Genomic DNA, 20,609 nt, shown 5'->3' with positions numbered 1-20,609 from the left:
CTTCACCTTTGCATGTCAAGGACTTCATTCACGGAGCCACCTCCTCAGCCCTGTTTACTTATTGTTGAGATGGAGTATCCTCCATCCTTCAAGTGGCCTCAGTGTCTTGGTGCTGGGATCACGTGGGTGCCACCACAAGCTTCCACTGTAAAGGGATGGGGTTAGAAGGGAGGTGATGGGGCAGTGCTCTGACCACCGGATTTCATTCCCGTCCTGCCCACTATCAGCTGTAGGAGGCTCTTCATTCAAGAAATGGGGATAATAATACCCCCCAAGGAAGCGTATATGCCCGTGAAACACTGTATTTACCGAACACAAAATACTAAACAATGGTGGCTGTGATGTTACCAGCTGAGAGTACAGCTAAGAGGAGAGCCCCCGAGCTCCATGTTTGAGTTTGGATTCTGACATTCTAGGCCACAGGCCACCTGGAGCTAGCTTTGGTCACTTTCAGGGGAATAAGGCATGCTCTATCAGAGATGGAGTCTGGAGGCCCCAAATTTCTCAAGGGCTGACTGTACATACACACAAGGCCTTGACAGTAAGTGCCCTGGAACTTAGCCTAGTGACCCTTCACTTGCCTCTCTCGTCCCTGCTCCACCTCCACTTTGATGGATCTTGTCTGCCTGCTTTAAGACAAGGCTCCTTACCCTATGGCTCCCTCTGTGTGGTGGTGGAGGATGGTACAAAAACTCTCCCATCTCTCCATCCCCCAGTTATAATGTCTGCATCAGAAAGCAGTTCCTTCAGCCCTTCCCTTTGTGGAAGCATTTGGAGGTATGTGCCTTTTGGTGGTGGTTGGTGGGGCTCTTACTTTAAAGCAGGCGGAGTACTTTTTACCATTTTATATCTTCAAAGAAAGTCCACAAGGCCTGGCTGGAGTTAGGGCTGGATAAGGATGAAGGAGGAGGAGCAGGGAGAGTTATTCCAAATATCTCCCCCTCCAACGGCAACCTAGTTCTGTGCTATCCTGTCTATCACCCTTGCTCGGTTCTCTGCTGTCCAAAGGTAGCCTGATGCCTCCCTGATCAGCCACATAGGGTGCTGAGGGTTTGCAAAGATTGTTGGAGCAGAGCATGGAAGCAGAGGGGAGGGTGAGGGATATCTGGCCGCTAGAAGGCACAAAATAGGGAGTGTGCTGAATGGGTGGATTTGTGATTGGGATTGACCCAAAGGGGCGGGGGTAATGGGAGCAGTGCGACCAAATATCACGGAGTGGGGATGGGGCCGAGACTGACTCAGGGATGAGGCAGGGTCTGAGAAAACTGACCCAAAGGGACTAGACCAAGGGAGGGGGAGAAACAGAGGTGGGCTGTTGGCCCGAGAAGGGGGCTGGGAAAGCAAATTAGAGGGCAGGTCCGAGCCCTCTCCTCGGGAGGTGGGGGTGTGTGTGTCCATATAAGGCGAGCCTGCGACCCCCGCTCTCCGGGAGGGCGGGCAGGGGCTCCGCATCCCTAGCACCCCCGCACATGGATGCGCACGTCGCTTTCTCGGGCTTCCCGGCCCTGCCCTCAGTCTCGCCGTCGGGGCCGAAGCCGTCGCCGCTGCTAGCCGTCGCCGAGCCGGGACACGAGCCCGAGGAGGTGACCAGCGGCGGGGACGTGGAGCCCACGGCCGCATCGGGCCCGGGGAGGAGGCGCCGGCGGCCGCTGCAGCGCGGGAAGCCTCCCTACTCGTACATCGCGCTCATCGCCATGGCCCTGGCGCACGCTCCGGGCCGCCGTCTCACGCTGGCCGCCATCTACCGCTTCATCACCGAGCGCTTCGCCTTCTACCGCGACAGCCCGCGCAAGTGGCAGAACAGCATCCGCCACAACCTCACCCTCAACGACTGCTTCGTCAAGGTGCCGCGCGAGCCGGGCAACCCGGGCAAAGGCAACTACTGGACGCTCGACCCCGCGGCCGCCGACATGTTCGACAACGGCAGCTTCCTGCGGCGCCGCAAGCGCTTCAAGCGCGCCGAGCTGCCCGCGCCGCCCCCGCCGCCCTTCCCCTACGCGCCCTTCCCGCCCGCGCCCGCGCCCGCGCCGCCCGCGCGCCTCTTCCGCCTGGACAGCCTGCTGGGCTTGCAGCCCGAGCCGCCGGGGCCGGTGGCGTCCGAGCCGCCCTGCTGCTCCGCGCCCGACGCCACCTTCCCGCCCTGCGCCGCCGCCGCCGCCGCCGCCGCCGCCTCGCCGCCGCTCTACCCGCCCGCGCCGCTGCCCGCCGAGCCTCTCCTGGCCTTGGCGGGACCGGCCGGTGCGCTCGGGCCGCTCAGCCCCGGGGACGCCTACCTGAGACAGCCGGGCTTCGCCCCGGGGCTGGAACGCTACCTGTGAGGCGCTCTCCCGCTGCGGGAGCACCTGGCCGAGGCTCCAGCCCTCGCTGGAGCAGAGCGCGCTAGTCTCCGGGGTCCACATGCAGCTTGGCGCTCTCTGCTGAGTCCCCTAACCTTGCCTCGAGCTAGACCTTCCTTGCCTTCCTCCATCCCGGGGGGAGACTCTGACCATCTCACCACCACCGGACTGACGCCCCCTCCCTGATTTGAGGCCTTCACTCCTCCCTCTACATGTACGCCCCACCTATGCACCCCCACAGTGCCGCGTCTCATACCCTGCAGCTGGACGGTCACCAGTGGGGCCTCTAGCCCCGAGAGTCCTGGTGAGTTCCAGTCTGGAAGCTTTCAGTCTCAAGCCACCCCCTCGACCTCTGATGTTTTGCCAACATTAGATAGAGGTCAGACTCCTGGGTTCATTACTTTCATGCCATCTTCCGCCATTTACCGACAAGTTTGACAGGTTTGTCCCCTACCCTGGCTTTACCTGTCTACCCTTGGTTTCTTACTGAGCCCCCTCCCACACAGACACACCTGGCTGCTCTGTTCCAGGTTCTGAGGCAGTTCTTCAGACTTTTCAAGGTAACAGCACCAAGGTCTCCTGAACGAAGGGAGGATTAGTGGGCCTCTGTGACTGCCCCACCCCCGTGGAAAGCACAGAACTTATCGAGTTATTGTTATTTTCCAATCAAAGCTAGTTTAATTAAAAAAAAAAAAAGAAATCCTTCTCTGGGTTTGTCGTGTTGGCTGGTAACCTGGGGAATGGCTGGGGAGGACGATGGGTGAGGTTTGCCTCTTGGGATTGACATGGGGTGAATCTCCTTCTGAGTTCTCAGATAGATTCTCCTGAAGTCGGGACAAGGAGCGATTCGACATAGCTGTGCACATAGCCGGCCGGGACAACGTTTGCCACCTGCATCTCACAGATGGCAGAGATGAAATGGGGTGTGGGTGGGTGAGTGAATTTAGAAAGCAGGTTGCCTAATCTTTGAGATTCCCAGTGCCCAAGGATAAGGGGGCACATTAATTGGCATTAATCTAATCATCACTTCTCAGCAAAGTGAAGTGTCCATTCCTCAAAATGAGGTCCACGGACCTCTATCACTTGGATAAATGCTAGAAACGCAGGATTTCAGGCCCCACTACAGACCTGTTGAATCATCAGAGTCTGCATTTTAATAAAATCCTTAAGTGATTAGGGCACACCATGCTGGAGGAGAGGCAGTGGCCCAGGCTGTGGGCTCAGCCTGAAAGATGAAAACTCCCTGCTCTGAGGGACAGGCTAAGTCAGAGACCACCATCCATTTGTGTCTCCTCCTGGACTGCGAGAGGGGCAGCAGCATTGACTGAATTGATATGCCCAGCACCAAGGACAGGGCAGCAACATCGCTGCCTCAAAGGTGGAGGAGGGAGGGACTTGGCCCGTGACCTTGTCCTGGTCTCTGGTTCTGACCCAAAAACTGTGCTTTCTCAAGATTCCTGCTCCAGCTCCCAGTCTAGTAGGTCTTGACTTGGGGCAGAGAGGGGCACAGGAGAGGATAATGTGCCACAACCCCAAGGAGACCGATCGTCTCACGGGACGTTCCTCTCCTAGACACCAGTGTTTGAGGCTACAGGGTGGTGATGGAAGGTGAGGGTGAACACTGAGCAGATCATAGGAGAAAGCTGTGGGGGAATCAGAGAAGGCAAGAAGGTCCTTTTAAGAGTATGATTTTTTTTTAAAGTGCTTTCTCCTAGCTGTTAACTGCTTTGAGCAAGGGTCATATCCCATTTGCCTGGTGCATAGAGGTCCTTAGCATCTGTGGACTCACTGACTGGACATCTGGATCCCTCAGTGTCTAATACTGTGTCTGCCTTAGTGAATAACAAATGTTTTGGCACTTTCTTTTCCATTCTTATTTGCCATTCTCAAAGTGACTGGTGGGATCATTAAAAATGAGAATGAAGCCGGGTGGTGGTGGCGCACACCTTTAATCCCAGCAGAGGCAGGTGGATCTTTGTGAGTTCGAGGCCAGCCTGGTCTACAGAGCAAGATCCAGGAAAAGGTGCAAAGCTACACAGAGAAACCCTGTCTCAAAAAACCAAAAAAAAAAAAAAAAAAAAAAAATGAGGTGGACGTGGAGGCAATTTCTTTGTTCCTCGCCTTAGAAAACTTGTCCACCCTGGACCAAGCAGGCAGCAGGAAATCCAGCTTTGGTTCTCCGAGGAGGGGGCACCACAAATATCAAAATGCAAATTTTCTTCTGCTTCAAATGGTGTGGCTGCCCAGCTTCTTGGCTCCAAGCATCTGTTCACAAATGCTTTCTCAATTCAGGACATTCCCAGTGAAGGGAAGGAAGAACCCACTTGCCACCCTGAAGCCAAAAAGCACTTCCTCTGCTCTGAATTCCATTCTTTTCCTTCTGTAGACAGGGTTTCTCTCAGTAGCCCTGCTGTCCTGGAACTTGCTCTATAGACCAGGCTGGCCTTGAACTCACAGAGATATGCCTACCTCTGCCTCCCAGGTACTGGGACTAAAAGCATACATGGGCCACCATTGCCTGGCTATGGATTCCATTGTTGCCACTGCAGATACCCCACTGCCCAGGATTTGAGGGCACTCGGGGATGCTAGCAAGGTCACTGTGGAACTGGAAACACAGAAAGATTTATTTTCAGTTTCTTTTTTCTTTTTCTCTTTTTTCCCCCTTTTTCTTTTTTTTGACAGGTCTTTATTCAACGGCATCATAGAAATACAAATAAGAAAACTTGTGTATGTCTTCAGAGTGTTTACAATCTGGAAAGCCATATATCATATTGTGCCCTAAAAATTTTGACCTTTTGGCAGATGTTGAAAAAACTAGAATGTGACCCAACTCTCCTGTTAAAAAGCCTTGGGGATGGGCTGGGAGATGGCTCATTAGCCACAGTGCCTGCTGTACAAGCACGAGGACCTGAGCTGGGATTACCAGAGTCACTTTGTTGGCACACACACATCACCTTAGATCTGTGAAGCAGACAGATCCTGGGGCCTCACAGTTCCGTCGGCCTTGATGAAACTGGAGCTCCATTGTCCCTGAAAGACCCAATAAGGTAGATGGGCCTGGAGAGATGGATGGCTTAGTGATGAAGACCACCGACTGCTCTTCCAGAGGGCTCTGGTTCCATTCCAAGCACTCACGTGGTGGCTCACAACCTATGAAACTCCAGTTCCAGGGGATCTGATGCCCTCTTCTGGCCTCCCTGGGCACCAGGCATGTACATGGTACACAGACATGTATGCAGGCAAAACACTCACACAAAAAATTTTAAAACTTTTTTAAAAGAAAAGAATATTAAAAGTTGGAGCTGTAGAGATGACTCAGCAATTAAGAGCACTTTCTGTTCTTGGAGAGGATCTGGGTTCAGTTCCCAACACCCACACGGCAGCTCACAACTGTCTGTAACTCCAATTCCAGGGGATCTGATATCCTATTTTTAACCTCTTTGGGCACCAGACATGTAAGTGGTATCCATACATACATGCAAGCAAAAATATCCATATATATATAATAATTTAAAAAGAAAATCAGAAGTCATTTTTAATCTGAAAGCACATTTTAATGTTTATTTTATTGGTACTGGGTTGAACCCAGGGCCTTAAACACCCTGGTCAAGCACTGTACCACTGAACTACATCTCTACTCCTTTAATTTAAGCTTTTGTTCAACTTAAATAAGCACATAATGTCAAGTCAAATAGCAATCAGGAGCTCACAATCGGTATCTTGCACTGCTCTTAAAAACTCTGTATCTTGCCCTACAAGCAACAACTCCAGAGCAGTTCTCCAAATACAGTTCTGATTTGTTTGTTTTGGAATATAATTCCATGTTTATAGTCTTCTCTCTTGAAAGAGTAATGAATGCCTTCTTCCTCCTTTTTTCTTTTTGTGGTGCTGGGAATCAAACCCAGAGCATGGTCAATCAAGTGCTCTGTCACTGAAAATCTACCCTGGGTTCTAATGATTAACTTGATATTATGACACCTGATAATCTAACTCTAAAATCTCCTCCCCCCAAAATCACTAACTTTGGGTTAAATTCGTTTTTTAATAATAACATTTACTTTATTACTTTGTATACTGTATCCATTTTGTTATCTGATAAACCGAGAGTATACAATGTTCACTTTTGTGTGTTCAATATTTTAATTTTTCCTGTACCTAATTATGTCTTCTAGTTTTCACTTGCTCAGCTTCTGTCTAGTGCTAAATCTCCCCCTTCTTTCCAATAGTACATTTTTTCACAAGACCAAGTGTATGAGGAAAGTCATCACTGTTTTTGCTGCATGTCTGCCCTCCTGGGGCAACTCTCCCAGATTTCTCTGTCCTCTGGCTCTAGTCTGGACTGATGGTTCTCTGTGTCTGCTGTACAGATGTTGCTCCGGAATTCCTTTTCACTATCCCTTCATCTCTGTCCTGTGTTGCGTCTTCTGTTTCCTGGATTCCATATCTTCCTTTTTCTTTGTTTATTTCCTTGTTCCAGTAGAGGTAAATTGTTTTGGAAACCACATATCTGAAATTAAGATGATTATTTTAACATGAAAAGCTAAATATGCACTTTGACATTGAAATAGTTGAGTCAAAGCTGTGTTTCTGTAGACTTTGACTGTGGGAGCGTGTAGGGAATGAGAATCGGAGGTACTTCCTCAATTTAGTATGCGTTACCTTCAAGGAAGCTGTGAAGGTAGCTCAGCATGCTGGTGAGTGTTTGGGCAGGAAGATGAACTATCGAGAACTCTTTATTTCTTTATTATTATTGTGTGTGTGATGTCTATATATGAGTGCTATTGTGTGTGTACCATGGTGTGTGCATATGACTTAGTGTATATGTGGAGACAAGAGGACGATTTTTGGAAGTCATTTTTCTCCTTCCATCACAGGTTCTGGGCATCAAACTCAGGCCATCAGATTTGTGTGGCAAGCCCTTCACCCGGTGAGCCGTGTTGCTCACTTGAGAAGGAGCTGGAAGGAAAGGCACTCAGACAGAGATGCTTCCTGACCAAGGGGGACTTGGAATGTAGGGGAAGTTGGCTTTGTACTTAGGATGGTGTCCAGCTAGTTTGGGAGCCTGTAGCTCCAGCTCAAGAAAGAAGCCAACACTGTCCTTGCACGTGGAAAACTGAGTACTTAGGAAAGTGACACTCTCGACAACGGCCTGACAATTGTGTTAACAGAAAAGTTCCTTCGGGCAATTGTCAGATCTCTGGATGTAATTTGGGTTTACCTAAGAAAGACTAATGAGCAGAACGGAGGGCCCTCCACTGGTGTGACTGGGTTATGTAAGCTTACTGAAGTACCTCTCTGGGAGATGCTAATATTATGGAGGATTTCCCAAGATACAGGGGCTAACATAGTGGTATACTTTTAAATGAAAACAATCTCATGGCCTTCAAAACAACCGAAAACTTATTTAAACAAATAACTCTTAGTCTAGAAGAGGGTTAATATTACAGACTACTTATAAATATATAAATTGAAAACCATACATTTACAAATGTGGACTTTTAAATTCCTAAGCCAAACTTATGCTCATAAACCATAAACTATGTAAATGGTGTTAGAGAAGACCTGAGGCAAAACAGGGAGGTCATTTAAAGGGCTATTACAGAAAAAGATGCTTGGTACAGGGGGAGAAAAGCAGATGTACAAAGCCAGAAAGAATCGACCACTGACTAAGGTCTGGCTTGACTGATGTAGGGGGCTGCTAGGCTCAGTAGATCTCCGAGCACAGCAGATAAAACCCTTCAGAAGCAGCTCCTCAGCTGCCCCCCACAGAGCACACCGAGGCTGATTTACCTGCAAATGCTGTCAAACCACCAAGAAACCTATTTTCTAGAGATATAAATTGTTCCAGAATACAGAAGAAATGGAAGCTATCCCAATTCAATCTATTTTATGAGGCTATGAAAGCCTAATAAAGTTGGGTGTGATGGCACGTGCCTTTAATCCCAGCAGAGGCAGGTAGACCTCTATGAGTTCAAGGCTAGCTTGGTCTACAACGTGAGTTCCAGGACAGCCAAGGCTACATAGAGAGCTCTTTGGGGGGGGGAAGCTCCACCACAAACAAACAAACAAACAAACAAACAACAGAAGAAACAAAACAAAACCCCTAACAAAGATTATATAAACACAAAGATATGGTCTAACCTCACATATGAGAGATACAAAATCCCCACAACAAAATACCAACAAATTCACTTAGAATTATTAGCCTCCTCTTATTGATATTTTTAATTTTATTTTTGTTATTTTCATGTGTGCTGTGGTGTGTACATGAGTGCAGACAGCCAAAGACGGAAGAGTCAGATTCCTGGAGCTAAGGTTGTAAGGTGGTTGTGAGCCATCTGGTGAGGGTTCTGGGAATCAAACCCAGGTCCTCCAGAAGACTGGTATATGCTTTTGACCAGTGAGCCACCTCTCACCCAGCTTCCTTTTATCATCCCCCCTTTATAAATTATGAAATTGAAGTTTCTAAAAGTTAAGTCATTTACCCAGGTCAAGCCACAAAGTGACTGACTTTGACTGATTCAGGACTGACCCCAGGTCTGCTTACCTCCAAAGCCAATCTCCTGCCTCTGAGGAAGAATTGGGTAGAAGTGAAAACTTGGATGGAAAGCCCTAGCCGCCAGTAACATTCCTCATTTCACCCCAGACCCCGCCCCAGTACTCACTCCCAGTTAGGATCTTGAAAGGTCCCGTTTCAAGCCAAGTGACAGGTCTTATAGTTCTCTTTTCTTGACTCATTTTCAATTTCTGTCCTCCTCCAGGTTGCTTCCTCTGCTTGTCTTTCCCCTCTGGCCGCCTGTCTCCTCCCTCTCCCCCATCAAGTTTATGGGGACAAAAGCGCCACCTGTTGGTCATGCTGTATGTCCTTATTTGAAGTAGGAAATCACTGGAATGAAGCCAGGATTCTCTTGGATGCCATACTAGCCTGATGGGGACCAGGTCCTTGCTCCAGTCTGCAACCCCCTTGTTTGGTGTGGAATAGGAAACTGGCTGTAGTTCCCACGTTCTCTGAGAATCCCACCCAGATCTCCAACTTCCTCTCCGTTTCCTCTTGGCAGCGCTTGGTAGCGGCTCTACTGCAGAGGAACTTGGATTGAGGGTGGGATGTATAGTTCTACACTGTAAGAGGGAAACTGAGGAAAAGGTGCTGGGCTAAGGCAGAAAACACGAGGTCTAGTTCCAGGTCAAACACTCAGCCAAGTCTTTCCCTTTCTGTGGTTTTCATAGCAATTCTTAATTCCCCCAAACTCTTAGACTGGGCCAGCTCTGTCCTGCTCTACAGTTGAGAGCTCAGAGAGAAACCAGACACTGTCCCAGCTTACAGACTGTGGCAGGCAGTCACAGGGTGTGCCGAGTGCTTTACACGATGAAACAGCTGTGAAGTAACCTGGTCACTCACTCACCTTGGGACTCTGCCTTGACCTCCTCCTAAGCTTCCTATGACAACAGGAAGAATGTACCCATTCTCTCTGCCATGGTACGGTGACCTTTGTAACTGCCAGATGAGGGTTTTCTGCTCTATGCCAGATGAGGTGGGGGCTGGTGATATGGCTCAGTGGGTAAAAACACTTGCCACCAAGTCTGATGACCTGAGCTCAATACCTGGGAGCCACATGGTGGAAAGAGAGAACCAACTCCATAAAGACATGTCTCTTCTGCTCTACTGTCTTCCTTATGAGGCAGCCTGAGGTGGACATGTTGAGGCTTTGGCTTGGGCTGCCTCTCATCTTCAGGGGTTGAGGAGACAAGAAACCTGGGCCTTACTTGAGGAAAACAGCCCCCACTAGGGGCAGTCCCCGTTTCTGAGATGGGAGGGGCTCAGGATGACTCAGGCTTCCTGGAGGAGCATGGCTCTGCGTTGAGATTTGAAGGAAGAGAGAGTGGGAACAGCTGATCTGGTTCCTGTGAAGCCTTCTCTTCCTCCATCCACTGGAATCTTGGACTAGAAAACTGCATGGGGAAAAAAAAGACTACTTTCGAGGCAGTCTAGACCAAGAGAAGGAAGAGCTAAAGACAGGGAAAGGAGCAGAGCAGAAAGAAAGCACAGGAGATTTTCAGTCCTAGTTAGACTTGCCTGCTTCCCTGCCTGGTGTCCTGCTAGGCACGGTCACTGGCATCCACCAGACCTAGCTATCTTCAGGACACACAACCACCAATTATATTTTCAGGTTGGAGTCCCGTAGGAAATATCCTGCACCCACTCAGAGATTTATTATTCTTGTGTAGTGCACACTAAGCCTCATTTATTAGAATGGTACATTTGTCCCTTTAAAATTGTTTTATTTTGTTGTTAGATATGTAATATATTCACGGGGCTTTAAAAGCATCCCACGGAAAGTCTTCCTTGAGGTTGGGAGATGCTCAGTGGGGAGAACGCTTGCCAGGTAGTTTGGTTGTATACACAAACCAATGCAGAGATCTATTATCCTCAAAAAAAAAAAAATCCACCACAGCTAGTGTTGGTGGCATATACTTTTAATATCAGCACTAAGGAGGCAGAAGCAGGTGGATCTTTGTGAGGCTAGCCTGATCTAGCTAGCAAGTTCTACGATAGTCAGGGCCACATAGTGAGACTCTGTCTCAAAAATGAAACAAAAAACTTGAAACAACAATAAAACCAAAAAACAAAACCAAACCTGCATGGGCTTCTTTACTCTGTTTTACACCGCATACTCTCTGTTCTAGGGACTGCCAGCATTTGCTCACCCTACCACCTCCCTGATGAGCATTTATTTTTGTTTCTAGCCCTTTCAATCAGTGCCACAGGAGACCTTGTACATAGTTCACACCCACGTGCAGGCACACAAGCAGGAAGTAGAACTGAATTTCTACTCAGCCCTTGCCAGGGCACCACAGTTCCCATGTACTGGCTCTTTGAATAACTGCCTCCCTTTATTTCTCAGAGGGACCCTTCTTGACCATGCACAGAATCTTTCAAACTTCACACCTCTCCTGCCGAGCCTTTCATCAGAGTCTACCACTAGCTCCCCTTGTCAGATATTTTGGCCTCTAGATCTGGTAAGCTGGGGTCCTTGCCTCCCCAACTCTGGGTTGGTGTATCCTCTGGCTGCCATTCTGTCTATAGTAAAGGGTCCTCCCTTTCAGGCCATAGCCCTGGATCAAGTGGTAGATTTTTTTTTTTTTTTTTTACCCTCATCTTTCAGGCCTCTCGGCTTCCAGACACACTTGCTTGTCCTATGTCTCCAACTGTGCCTACTCTCCTATGACCATAGGATAAGTCCACTTCACAGCCGTTTGGGGATACCCTAGCAGGAGGATGAGGCAGTCTCTTTCGGCAGGATCTGAGGGGCTTAGGGAGGGCAAAGTGATATTAGTAACATAGTTAGCATTGCTTTGAATGGTAGCTGCCACATTCACAATCACTAAGTTATGACCTAGAGCCAGATTGTTTGGGATACATACTTTTAACTTGTCAGATGAGGAGACTGAGGTCCCAGAAGAGGTAGGAACACCACTAAGCTCGCACAGGAAGACAGAACAGTTCCAGATGTAGAGCCTGGGTCTCTTGTCTCAGGCTCCACTGCTCCCTCTTAACTGCAGAGCAAACCAAAAGGAGGAGCACTGCATTCTCCTGAAAGGATGAAGCTGGCTGGCACTGTCAAACATGTCAAGGTTGGAGAGAATGGTAAGGAACCTTGCTGAGACATCTCGACTTATGGTAGTCTCTAGTTTCAGTGCCGGGTCTTAGAAGTCTCTGAGGTGACTAGCTAGAAATTTCTTTGTTCCTAGTCCAAAGCTCAGCTACCTACTTGACAAGCAAGGAAATGGGAGCCTTGAAAGATTATTATCTGAGAGTTATAGAGAGAGCATAATGTGATGACCTGAACCCTTCCTGCTTTACTTGGAGGCCACTAATACACCTACTCAGTGACTGTCCAGCTTCTTCTTCAATAATGGGGAGCTCACACACCCCAAAGTAAACACTGTCGGAGACAGCATTTTCCTGGAACACTTTCCTTATATGTGGTTACAGAATACAAGTCTCACCCCAGCTTTCTGGCTCTCCTTTGCCAAATAAGTCTCTGGCCTAGATTAGCTCTCTACGTATTGGATATAGTATCTGTGTCTACCCTTCGTTCTTCAGGATGACAACCCTAGGCCTTTCCTTTGTGTCTATAGGACATTTTGCCATCCTTCCTATATCAATTAGGGTTAGGTTTTAGCTGTGAATAACAGCGTGCTTTCCAACTTTATCAGTGGCTAGAACAGACTGACTTTTCTGCAGTTTAAACGAAGGTCTATGCAGGCAGTTCAGTGATCATCTCCTCTGCAACTTTGCTCTTGGTGAAACTGAACTCAACTGGCAGAAATTCAATGCACCTTCGCTTATCATAAGAGATTGCCCACTCACCATGTTTCTGGAAAGTGGAAAGTACAGCTGGTTCTAGGCCCCCAATTCTGTTATTTTTATCAAGCTTCCACCATTCTCTGTCAGACAGCATTTTCTACCTGGGAGCAAAGACGGCTTCTGGTAGCTCTAAGCCTGTGTACTTGCTTTCCAGTCCAAAATGAGAAGAGTGTCCCAGGAGTCATAGTTCTCAGAGTCTCACAGAGTACATGTCCCCACATCTTAGCAGTCACTACAGTAGGGATGGCTGGCTCAGGTTAGGTCATCTACTGCATGACTGGTCACTGGGCCTTGGACTGGCAATGCTATGCTTGGACCCTGCTAGGTTGCTTATCTGCTCCTGGAGCTAAGTGGGAAGTGAACAGAGTTGGACACACCCACTGGACCACACAGGTCACAAATCAAACCAAACAGGGAGAGACTGAAGCAAAGGGCATAAAGGAGAAGGCCAAAGATGGGGGCCAAGGACCATGGCCAAGAGTCCCAGTTTCATTCAGGTAGAGCTGGAGCGTGTACCTGGACCTGTTCAGGCTGTTTCCCTCTGCTCATTTCAGCTTAATTTCACTCAGAGGGGAGTCAGGGAGAAGACTCTCTCCTGAGATCACTTATCTTCCTGCACAGATCCTATGTGCAAAGGATATAAGGGCCAGTCTTGTTTCAACCATTGACAAAAGGATTCTAGTTCTGAAACCAGAAATTTTGCTAGAGTCTGTCCAGGGGAACATATTTTTCTTCCCCTCAGGGATAGGTGATGGAGAGAACATATCTATTCTCAAAGCACACCCAGTTCTACTTATAGTCTAAGCTTGATTTCTGGGGAGACCCAAACAGAAGGAGAGATCAGCCACAAAATTCATTCTACCTTGAATTCACTATGCACATACCCAACACAATTAAATGCTTAGTGTGTGTTGGGCTTTGTACCTGGAAAAGGGCAGAATTATTAATAATAACAATGCATGATATTTATGGAGCCCTTCCAAAGTTTGGGGCACTGGTCTAAGTGCACATATACATGTTCTTATTTAGTACTCACAACAGCTCACTGAGGTAGGTAGAGTCATTACCCTCTTTTCTAAAGAAGGAAAGATAAGGATGAACACAACACAAGTTTTGTTCTCAAGGAGCTCACAGTCCACAAGAATAACTGGAAAGCACACCCAACAGCAGGGGGAGCTATAGCTCTGGGAGCACAGAGTGGGAACCCCTCACAGTGTGGGAAGCCTAAGGTATTATAGGGGAAGGAGCTTTAAAAAAAAAAAAAAAAAGGTGACTTTTAAAATAGACTAAGAAGGATCAGGAAGAATGAGTCAGGCTGAAGGTGAATAGGGAGAGTAAATCAATCAGGTTAGGTAGAGAGCAGGGCTTGGAACTGAGGCTGGATAAATAGGCAGCACCAGGCTGTGGTATCCTGTGCTTGGACACAAGCATGCCTCTCTGTGAACTAATCATGCAGATGTTCAGGCAGCTGGGCAGGTATCCCTGAGGTCTCAGGCAAACCAGCTATAGGTCACACTTCCCTTTCTGCACCAGGAGCCCACCTCCAGTGGCTCTCTGGTCCACCTAAGGGTGGACAGAAAAGATCTGAGCCCCTTCCTTCCATGGGCAAAAGAAGCCATGGTTGATGGGAGAGGGTGATGTTTATCTAGGTTGAAGCTGTTCCCCATTCACTTGCTCACATAAAACATTCAGCCAAAATCCTGAATATTGGCACTCTTCAAAGCAACTCATTCTGGTCTGTGGCTGGGGGGCTGGGGCAGGGATTCTGATGTCCCAGCATAACTGCCCTGTTTGCTTTCTTTACGGTCCTATTCTGGAGCAGTGAGCCCCCTCCCCAGTTCCCTCTTCATTTCCTGTTTCCTGTGCCCCCAAATCCCCTTCTGGGTTCCCCATCAGAACAGCCCCTTCCCCACACTCTGCTTCTCCTTCAGGTGAGAGGGAGAGAGCACTGCCCTGGGGAATTTAGTAATAAGCTTCTAGTTCCCACCTCTACTGCCAATCTGCTGTGTGACTCTCAAGACATGAATCCGTCTCTGCGTTTCCATTTCCCCGCATTATGAGAAATGAGCTTTGAGAAATCTACAGTACACAGGGAAATTCAGAACATGACACATTCTGTGACAGATGACTAGGGCAGGACCCACCAAAAATTGCTGTGGATGCGAGATATTGTTATTAGCACTACTCACTGGCCCACAGGAAAGTTGGTGCAAACAACTTGTCTCTAAACTCATTGTGGATACAGGTCCTTAGAAGCCAGAGAGATCATTGCTTTTAAAATCTCACCACGGGGTCTCCACCAGTAGGGAAACTCAGCTGCTCCCTTCACCTCTGTAACATCATATTACTTTTGGGGTATATGCAATTATTTTCTAGTATTATCTTTTTTTCTCTAGTAAGTATATGTTACCTCACAATAATAAACACATTGACAATAGAAAAAAAAAAGAAAATCTCACTGTCTAGTTTTAGACTTCAGTCTTCCTTTACCGAGGGCAGGGGGCACACTTAGCATGTCACACTCAAGGGGTGGGTGTGGAGTGGATTAACGGTCTCTTTGAAAATGGGTGGGGCAGGAAGCAGGTGGATTCCTGCTGTGGTAAGCAGGCTTGGAGTTGAGGGTCCAGGCCTTAGTTAGGTTTTGAAGAGCTCAGAGCAGGAAGAAGGGAGGATGGGTTTGACTCTGGGAAGGCTTCTCTCAGGAGGTTTCGGAGGGATTTGAAGCAAGCCGATAGGCTGGGAAAGGCAGCCAAGGTGAGTAAAACGCAGAGTCCAGCGGTTCCAAGTTTCTGGATGAATGCCAAAGTAGTGTATGGGGGTGGGGTGAGAACATGGCGATTTGGTCTCAACCTGGAGTGCAGTTCCTGACTCTGCGTGGATGCGACGCTCCTCCAGAGGTCGCTGTTCTCCAGGAATCCATCGTAGCCTCTGAGCAGCTAGGCCTGGGCTTGGGTGGTCCCTCATTCAGCTTCCTCTGGATTTAAGAGGCTCCGCAAACACCCCTACGAGTCTAGGAGTTCTGCAGAATTTCCCTGCCCATGCGAGGACCTACCACTTCACCAATCACTCGCGAAGGTGAAATGTAACAACGCATAGGGGGACTGAGCTCCCAAGGCTAGGCACAGTTCCCTTCTGCTCTACCCGAATTTATGACGCTAGATGAGCGTTCCATTCCCGGAGTGCGGCTGTTCTAGCTACAGTGTGTAACTGGTAGGAAGGAGTTCGTGGCCGGTGCCCACCAGGCTCTATGGCAGCCCTGTAGCTGTCCGCAGTCTTGCGTCTCCCAGATTCCTATCGATTCTCTCTAGATCTGCAAGCTAGCACTCAGCTCTTTCCTCCGAGGTCGAGCAGCTAGTCCCAGAGCTGGTCTCTGCTCGAGCAGATTGTAGAGAAACGCTGTAAGCTTGAATAGCCAGTCTTCCAGGGAAGTCTCAGGTCACCCTGGCCCTGTGAACACCGTGTGAGGTCGGCGGTGGAAGTCTCTAAGGGGACCGGCGCCTGCCGTTCTGGGGCATTTTGGGCCACACTTGAGCAAGTTAGCCGAGGGAAAAAGACACATACCCGGACAGATAAACACACCCTCGGACCTAGGGCCCACAGAATCCACCAGGGAAGGTGTAGACCTGGGGCACCCACTCCCTCCGTCACACCTGGAAGTGTCCCTACTTACTGGCCCTACCGCATCCCAGCTCTCTCTCTATCTAATCCAGTCGGTAAATTGAGCAGGCGCCTCCGCTCAGCGGCGCTGCTATTTTTACCCTCTCGAGCTTGCAACCCTCTTCCCACGAACAGGAGCCATAGTTTGCTCTGGTCTCAACCACCGCGGCCATAGGGGGACTGAGCTCCCAAAGCTAGGCACAGTTCCTAGGTCATAGGTGCTTAAGCAAGCCTCCCACTACTTTGCCTGAGAATGGATGGCTCAGAGGAAACGTAATGGAACCAGAGGAATATGGTGACTTTGTTACCCTGAGCTGTGGGCTAGAGCGGAGGCGCCTAGGGTTGGGTTGCGGGGCTGCTGAAATCTTGGTGCACACACTGGAGCCCAGCCATCTGTCACCTCTGTGTCTAGGGTCCCTGACCCCTTCAAGTCCATCTCTGCAGTCACAGGATCTGGAATCTCTGCCTCCCAATTCAGCCAAGGGAAATTTAGATTCCAAAGCAGGTTTAGAGCCTGGAGCTGTAGGTGAACAATTCTCTCGATCTGGATCTTAAAACGGGGTTGTGGCCTCTTGGAGAGGGGGAGGGGGCTAGCATCGGCTCTGCAGCTTTCCCCAAGGTTAGCCGGTTGGTAAGTAAGTTTGTGGAAGTGCGTGGACATGGTACACCCTGTTCAGCTGTAGCCTCTTTCCACAGCCTAGTAGTGGCCGGGGGCAGGCCAAGGCACGCTTAGAGCTCCAAACCCAAAGGCTGCAGGCTATATTCTTTAGCTGTTTCGTCACTGACTTAATTATATCCATACACTCTCGGGAGAGCTCTCCTGTCCCGGATCCACAGAGAATGGCTTCTCTGTAGGACCTTAAGAGAGGGTGCAGAGACAGATGGCTTAGAAGCCAGTGGGAGCAACGCATACTTCACAACAAACCAACTCCTGGCTGGTTATAAAAGCATCCTGGGAGGAAAGACCCTGCATAGATAACGCCATCTACTTAGGAGCTCCTTCTCAGTTGTTCCAGGCTGCTCAAGCTGGGCAGTGAGGCAGATAGAAACTTCTAGGGCTTAACTAGAGAGATGTTGTCATCAAGACCCACTCCCTGTCATGCTTTCTGCTCCTCTGAGGTTGTCCTAGGCATGAGTGTCCCAGCTTTGTGGGCCATGCGCAGATATTTGCCCAGAGAACAGCAAATTCCCAAAAGGTGAAGCCACCACTGTGTGACAGGCTGAGCCTGAAGGTGGGAAAGGCAGGGGCCACTGAATCCCAGGGTAACCCTTCTCCAGTGCCTCTGCTCTGGGCAATGTTGAAAATAAACTGGCCCAGAGCCTTAAAAGGGATAAAAGGCCACCAGAAACATCTCTCTAGGCAAGAGGCAAGGTCTGGAAAGCAGCTACTTGGATTAATAGAAGAGTTCTGGGGTGGGTGGGCTATCATGTAGAGCACCTCAAAAACCTGCCAAGCCACATCCTACCCTGGCCCTTTCTTTCCACGCTTGTTAAGGTGTTCCTGGAGTTTGGATGATTCCTTAAGGTAGTGCCCCACTGCTGCCCAGCAGGACAGAAGCTGGGGGGTCTTGACTGCTTTCCCCCAGCTTGAGCTTCAGTCTCAGGGCAAGGGTGCAGGGCCGGCAGCAATGGCTGGTAGAGTCTCGTATGAAGCCTTTTAAAGGAGATCTGGGTAACAAGCGCGTTAGCCAGTCCCACCCTGAGGCTGAACACGTAGCTCGAGTCTGAGATATCAGGAGAGCACTGGCAACGCAAAAGGTTATTTATGGGTTTGCCATTTTTGAAGTAAAGGTGAGACCAACTAGCCAACTTGGTTTTTCTCTTTCTTTATTGGAATACTAGCTGGGTATCCCAGGGTAGAGATGAGTCCTTGTTGGGTAGGAGTAAGGATGTGGTTAGTGGTGTAGAGTATCTGAGTGGGATCCTGAGGGAGGGAGGGAGGGAGGGAGGGAGGGAGGGAGGGAGGGAGGGAGGGAGGGAGGGAGGGAGGGAGCTAACTTGAAGTATGTGTGTGGTTGCCAGAGCATTCCAATTCCAGGGCCCCTAGTCTCTGTTCAACTTACTGTCCCTGTTTTGAGGGCCAGACCTTGTCTGTTTCCCAGGAATACTTTGTTTATGCAAATCCAGCACACTGAGTGGGTCCTCTTGGTCAGAGGTCCCCGAGGGTGCTTGGAGAATTTGTTCTCAAAAGGTAAGAAGCTATCCCTGCCTTCATCGATGCAGGGTACTGTTAGGTAAAGGGTTCACCCACCTTTACTTGTATTTTCTTACATTCAGTCCACCTAGGCTGCAAATTTCCTCATAGCCTCAGAGCTTACCCACTCGAGTGTGTGTGTGTGTGTGTGTGTGTGTGTGTGTGTGCGTGTGTGACAGTTGACAGTTCAGCACAATGTCTGGAGGTGTTCGTCCCCAGTTGGGCCAGGGCTTGAGAACCAGGTGGGAGACCACATTTTCCCTGACTCCCTTCTCTCCCAGAAAATAGAGCAACCTAGAATCTACATAATCGCTGGCCTATAATGGCTGCTTTTGCATACTGGTCACAAGGCAAATTCATCTTATTTTATTTATTTACTTAATTCTGGGATAGGGTCTTATTCTGTAGCCCAGACTGGCCTGGAACTTGAAGCAAACCTCCTGCCTCAGCATCCTGAGTACTGGGGTTACCTACGGAAGGGGTTACCACTATGTCAGGCTTGAGGTAGGTGTTCTAAATTTTACTTTAGAGGAAGAAACAGGCAAAGAGGTTAAGAAAATTAGCCAGGTAATACAAGGGGTAACCGGTGAAGCCAAATTTGGGGTCCCAGCAGTTTAACTCCTCTAGCCCTGCTCTTAACTGTGGTACAAACCAGGAAGGTTGGACTCTGAAGGGAAATTACCTAAGGAGGGTCATAGAGGCTTTGGACTATGGGGCGCAGCAGGGACTGAAGCCTCCTGTGACAGAGCCTTGGCCACTGCGCGGCGCTGTTGGGGCAACAGTCAGCCCTCTGCCCAGTTCTTATCCTCACCTCATCCAATCCCTTCCAGCCCCCAGAGGCTGAAATGGGCTTACTATAAACTGGAGCGATTGTTTCTGGGTCCCAGAGGAAGAATAGGAAAGAGGCTTAACAAGATGGGCAGGAATCCGGTTGGTAGAAAGCGCACACTGGACCAACTTTCTGTGCAAAAGGTCCCAAGATAAAAAGGCAACACTGGCCCACGGGCTGAGGTTAAATTTCACTGAGGGGAGTCTCTGTGGGAGTTCTGTTGTAAGACCTCTCTAAATCCAGAAAGTAAGAGCGGGATTGTCAGACTCAGGGACAAACATCCAGGCAAACGCAGTTTCTGCAGGAAATGAAGACAGATTCACAGAGGTCAAGAGAGATGATTACAAAGATTGAGATGCTAAGACGGAAAAATCGAGCCAAGCAAACCCGAGCTAAGGACTATCGGCGTCTGCGGAGACCAGTCACTAAGGGGAGCGGGAGCAGGCAGTGCTCTCCTTGGGTCTTCCCGGGGACAGTGGCAGAGCCGAGGCCTTGGAGGGGAAAGAGGACCACAGCAGAAATTTCTCACCTCTCCAAGTCGGATCTGCCGGCGCCAAGTTTGCTCCTCCAGATCACTCTCTCCTCCAGCCTGCTGGAAACCCCTGGGACTCTAGAAGGTCCTTATCCTTAGCGTCTGTCTGGGCGTCTCGGCTCACTCGCGATCCATCGGCGCTTCTGCCCGGGTGGCCTGGGCGCCGCCTTGGGGAGATGAGGGGAGGAGGTCCGTAGCCACCGCCACCAGCTGCAGCTGCGCCAGCTTATGCCTTTAACTCCCAGCGGCTGAGAGCACTGAAGGCTGTGGTTCCAGGGGACCAGGGGTTTGCGGGAGCTGCGAAGCGAAGGATGACCCGCCTCCAGCCACGGGAGTCTAGCTCCCGCCACCGCGGCAGTTTGTTCCCGCCGGGCCAGGGTGCGGAGGACCTCTGCCCGCCCCCTTCCTCCCCGCCCCACCCTGCCCAGGGAGCTCCGCCCCGGGCCCACGGTTCTTCCGCCTTAGGCGGCCACCAGGCGGGAGGGACTAATCTCCTGAAGCCCCACTTCTGTCTCTAGGGGCCCAGGGGCCCAGATTCGACCGGGTAACGGGTGGCTTCACCGTTCTCCCCCTGTGCCCTGCTTACTGGTCCCGGGACAGCACAGGTTGGGTGCGCCCTGCAGGGTGAGAGTCGTGGAGTCTCAACACCAGGGGGCGCTGAGGAGCTGGGGGACACCCCTCCCTGTCCGC

General features: G+C 49.8%; 1 protein-coding gene across 1 annotated transcript; it reads left to right on the top strand.

The window, feature by feature from the left end:
• Window positions 1–1,398: 1,398 nt before the first annotated feature.
• Window positions 1,399–2,949, top strand: Foxe3 (forkhead box E3). The gene has a single exon (XM_059256044.1). It carries the CDS (start codon window positions 1,470–1,472, stop codon window positions 2,316–2,318), a length of 849 nt encoding a protein of 282 aa, XP_059112027.1. The 5' UTR covers window positions 1,399–1,469; the 3' UTR covers window positions 2,319–2,949.
• The last annotated feature ends 17,660 nt before the right edge of the window (window positions 2,950–20,609 follow it).

This window comes from Peromyscus eremicus, chromosome 2 (genome assembly GCF_949786415.1).
Source record: "Peromyscus eremicus chromosome 2, PerEre_H2_v1, whole genome shotgun sequence".
Taxonomy (NCBI): Eukaryota; Metazoa; Chordata; class Mammalia; order Rodentia; family Cricetidae; genus Peromyscus; species Peromyscus eremicus.
Note: the sequence above shows the minus strand (reverse complement) of the source record. Positions and strands in the feature narration are given on the sequence as shown.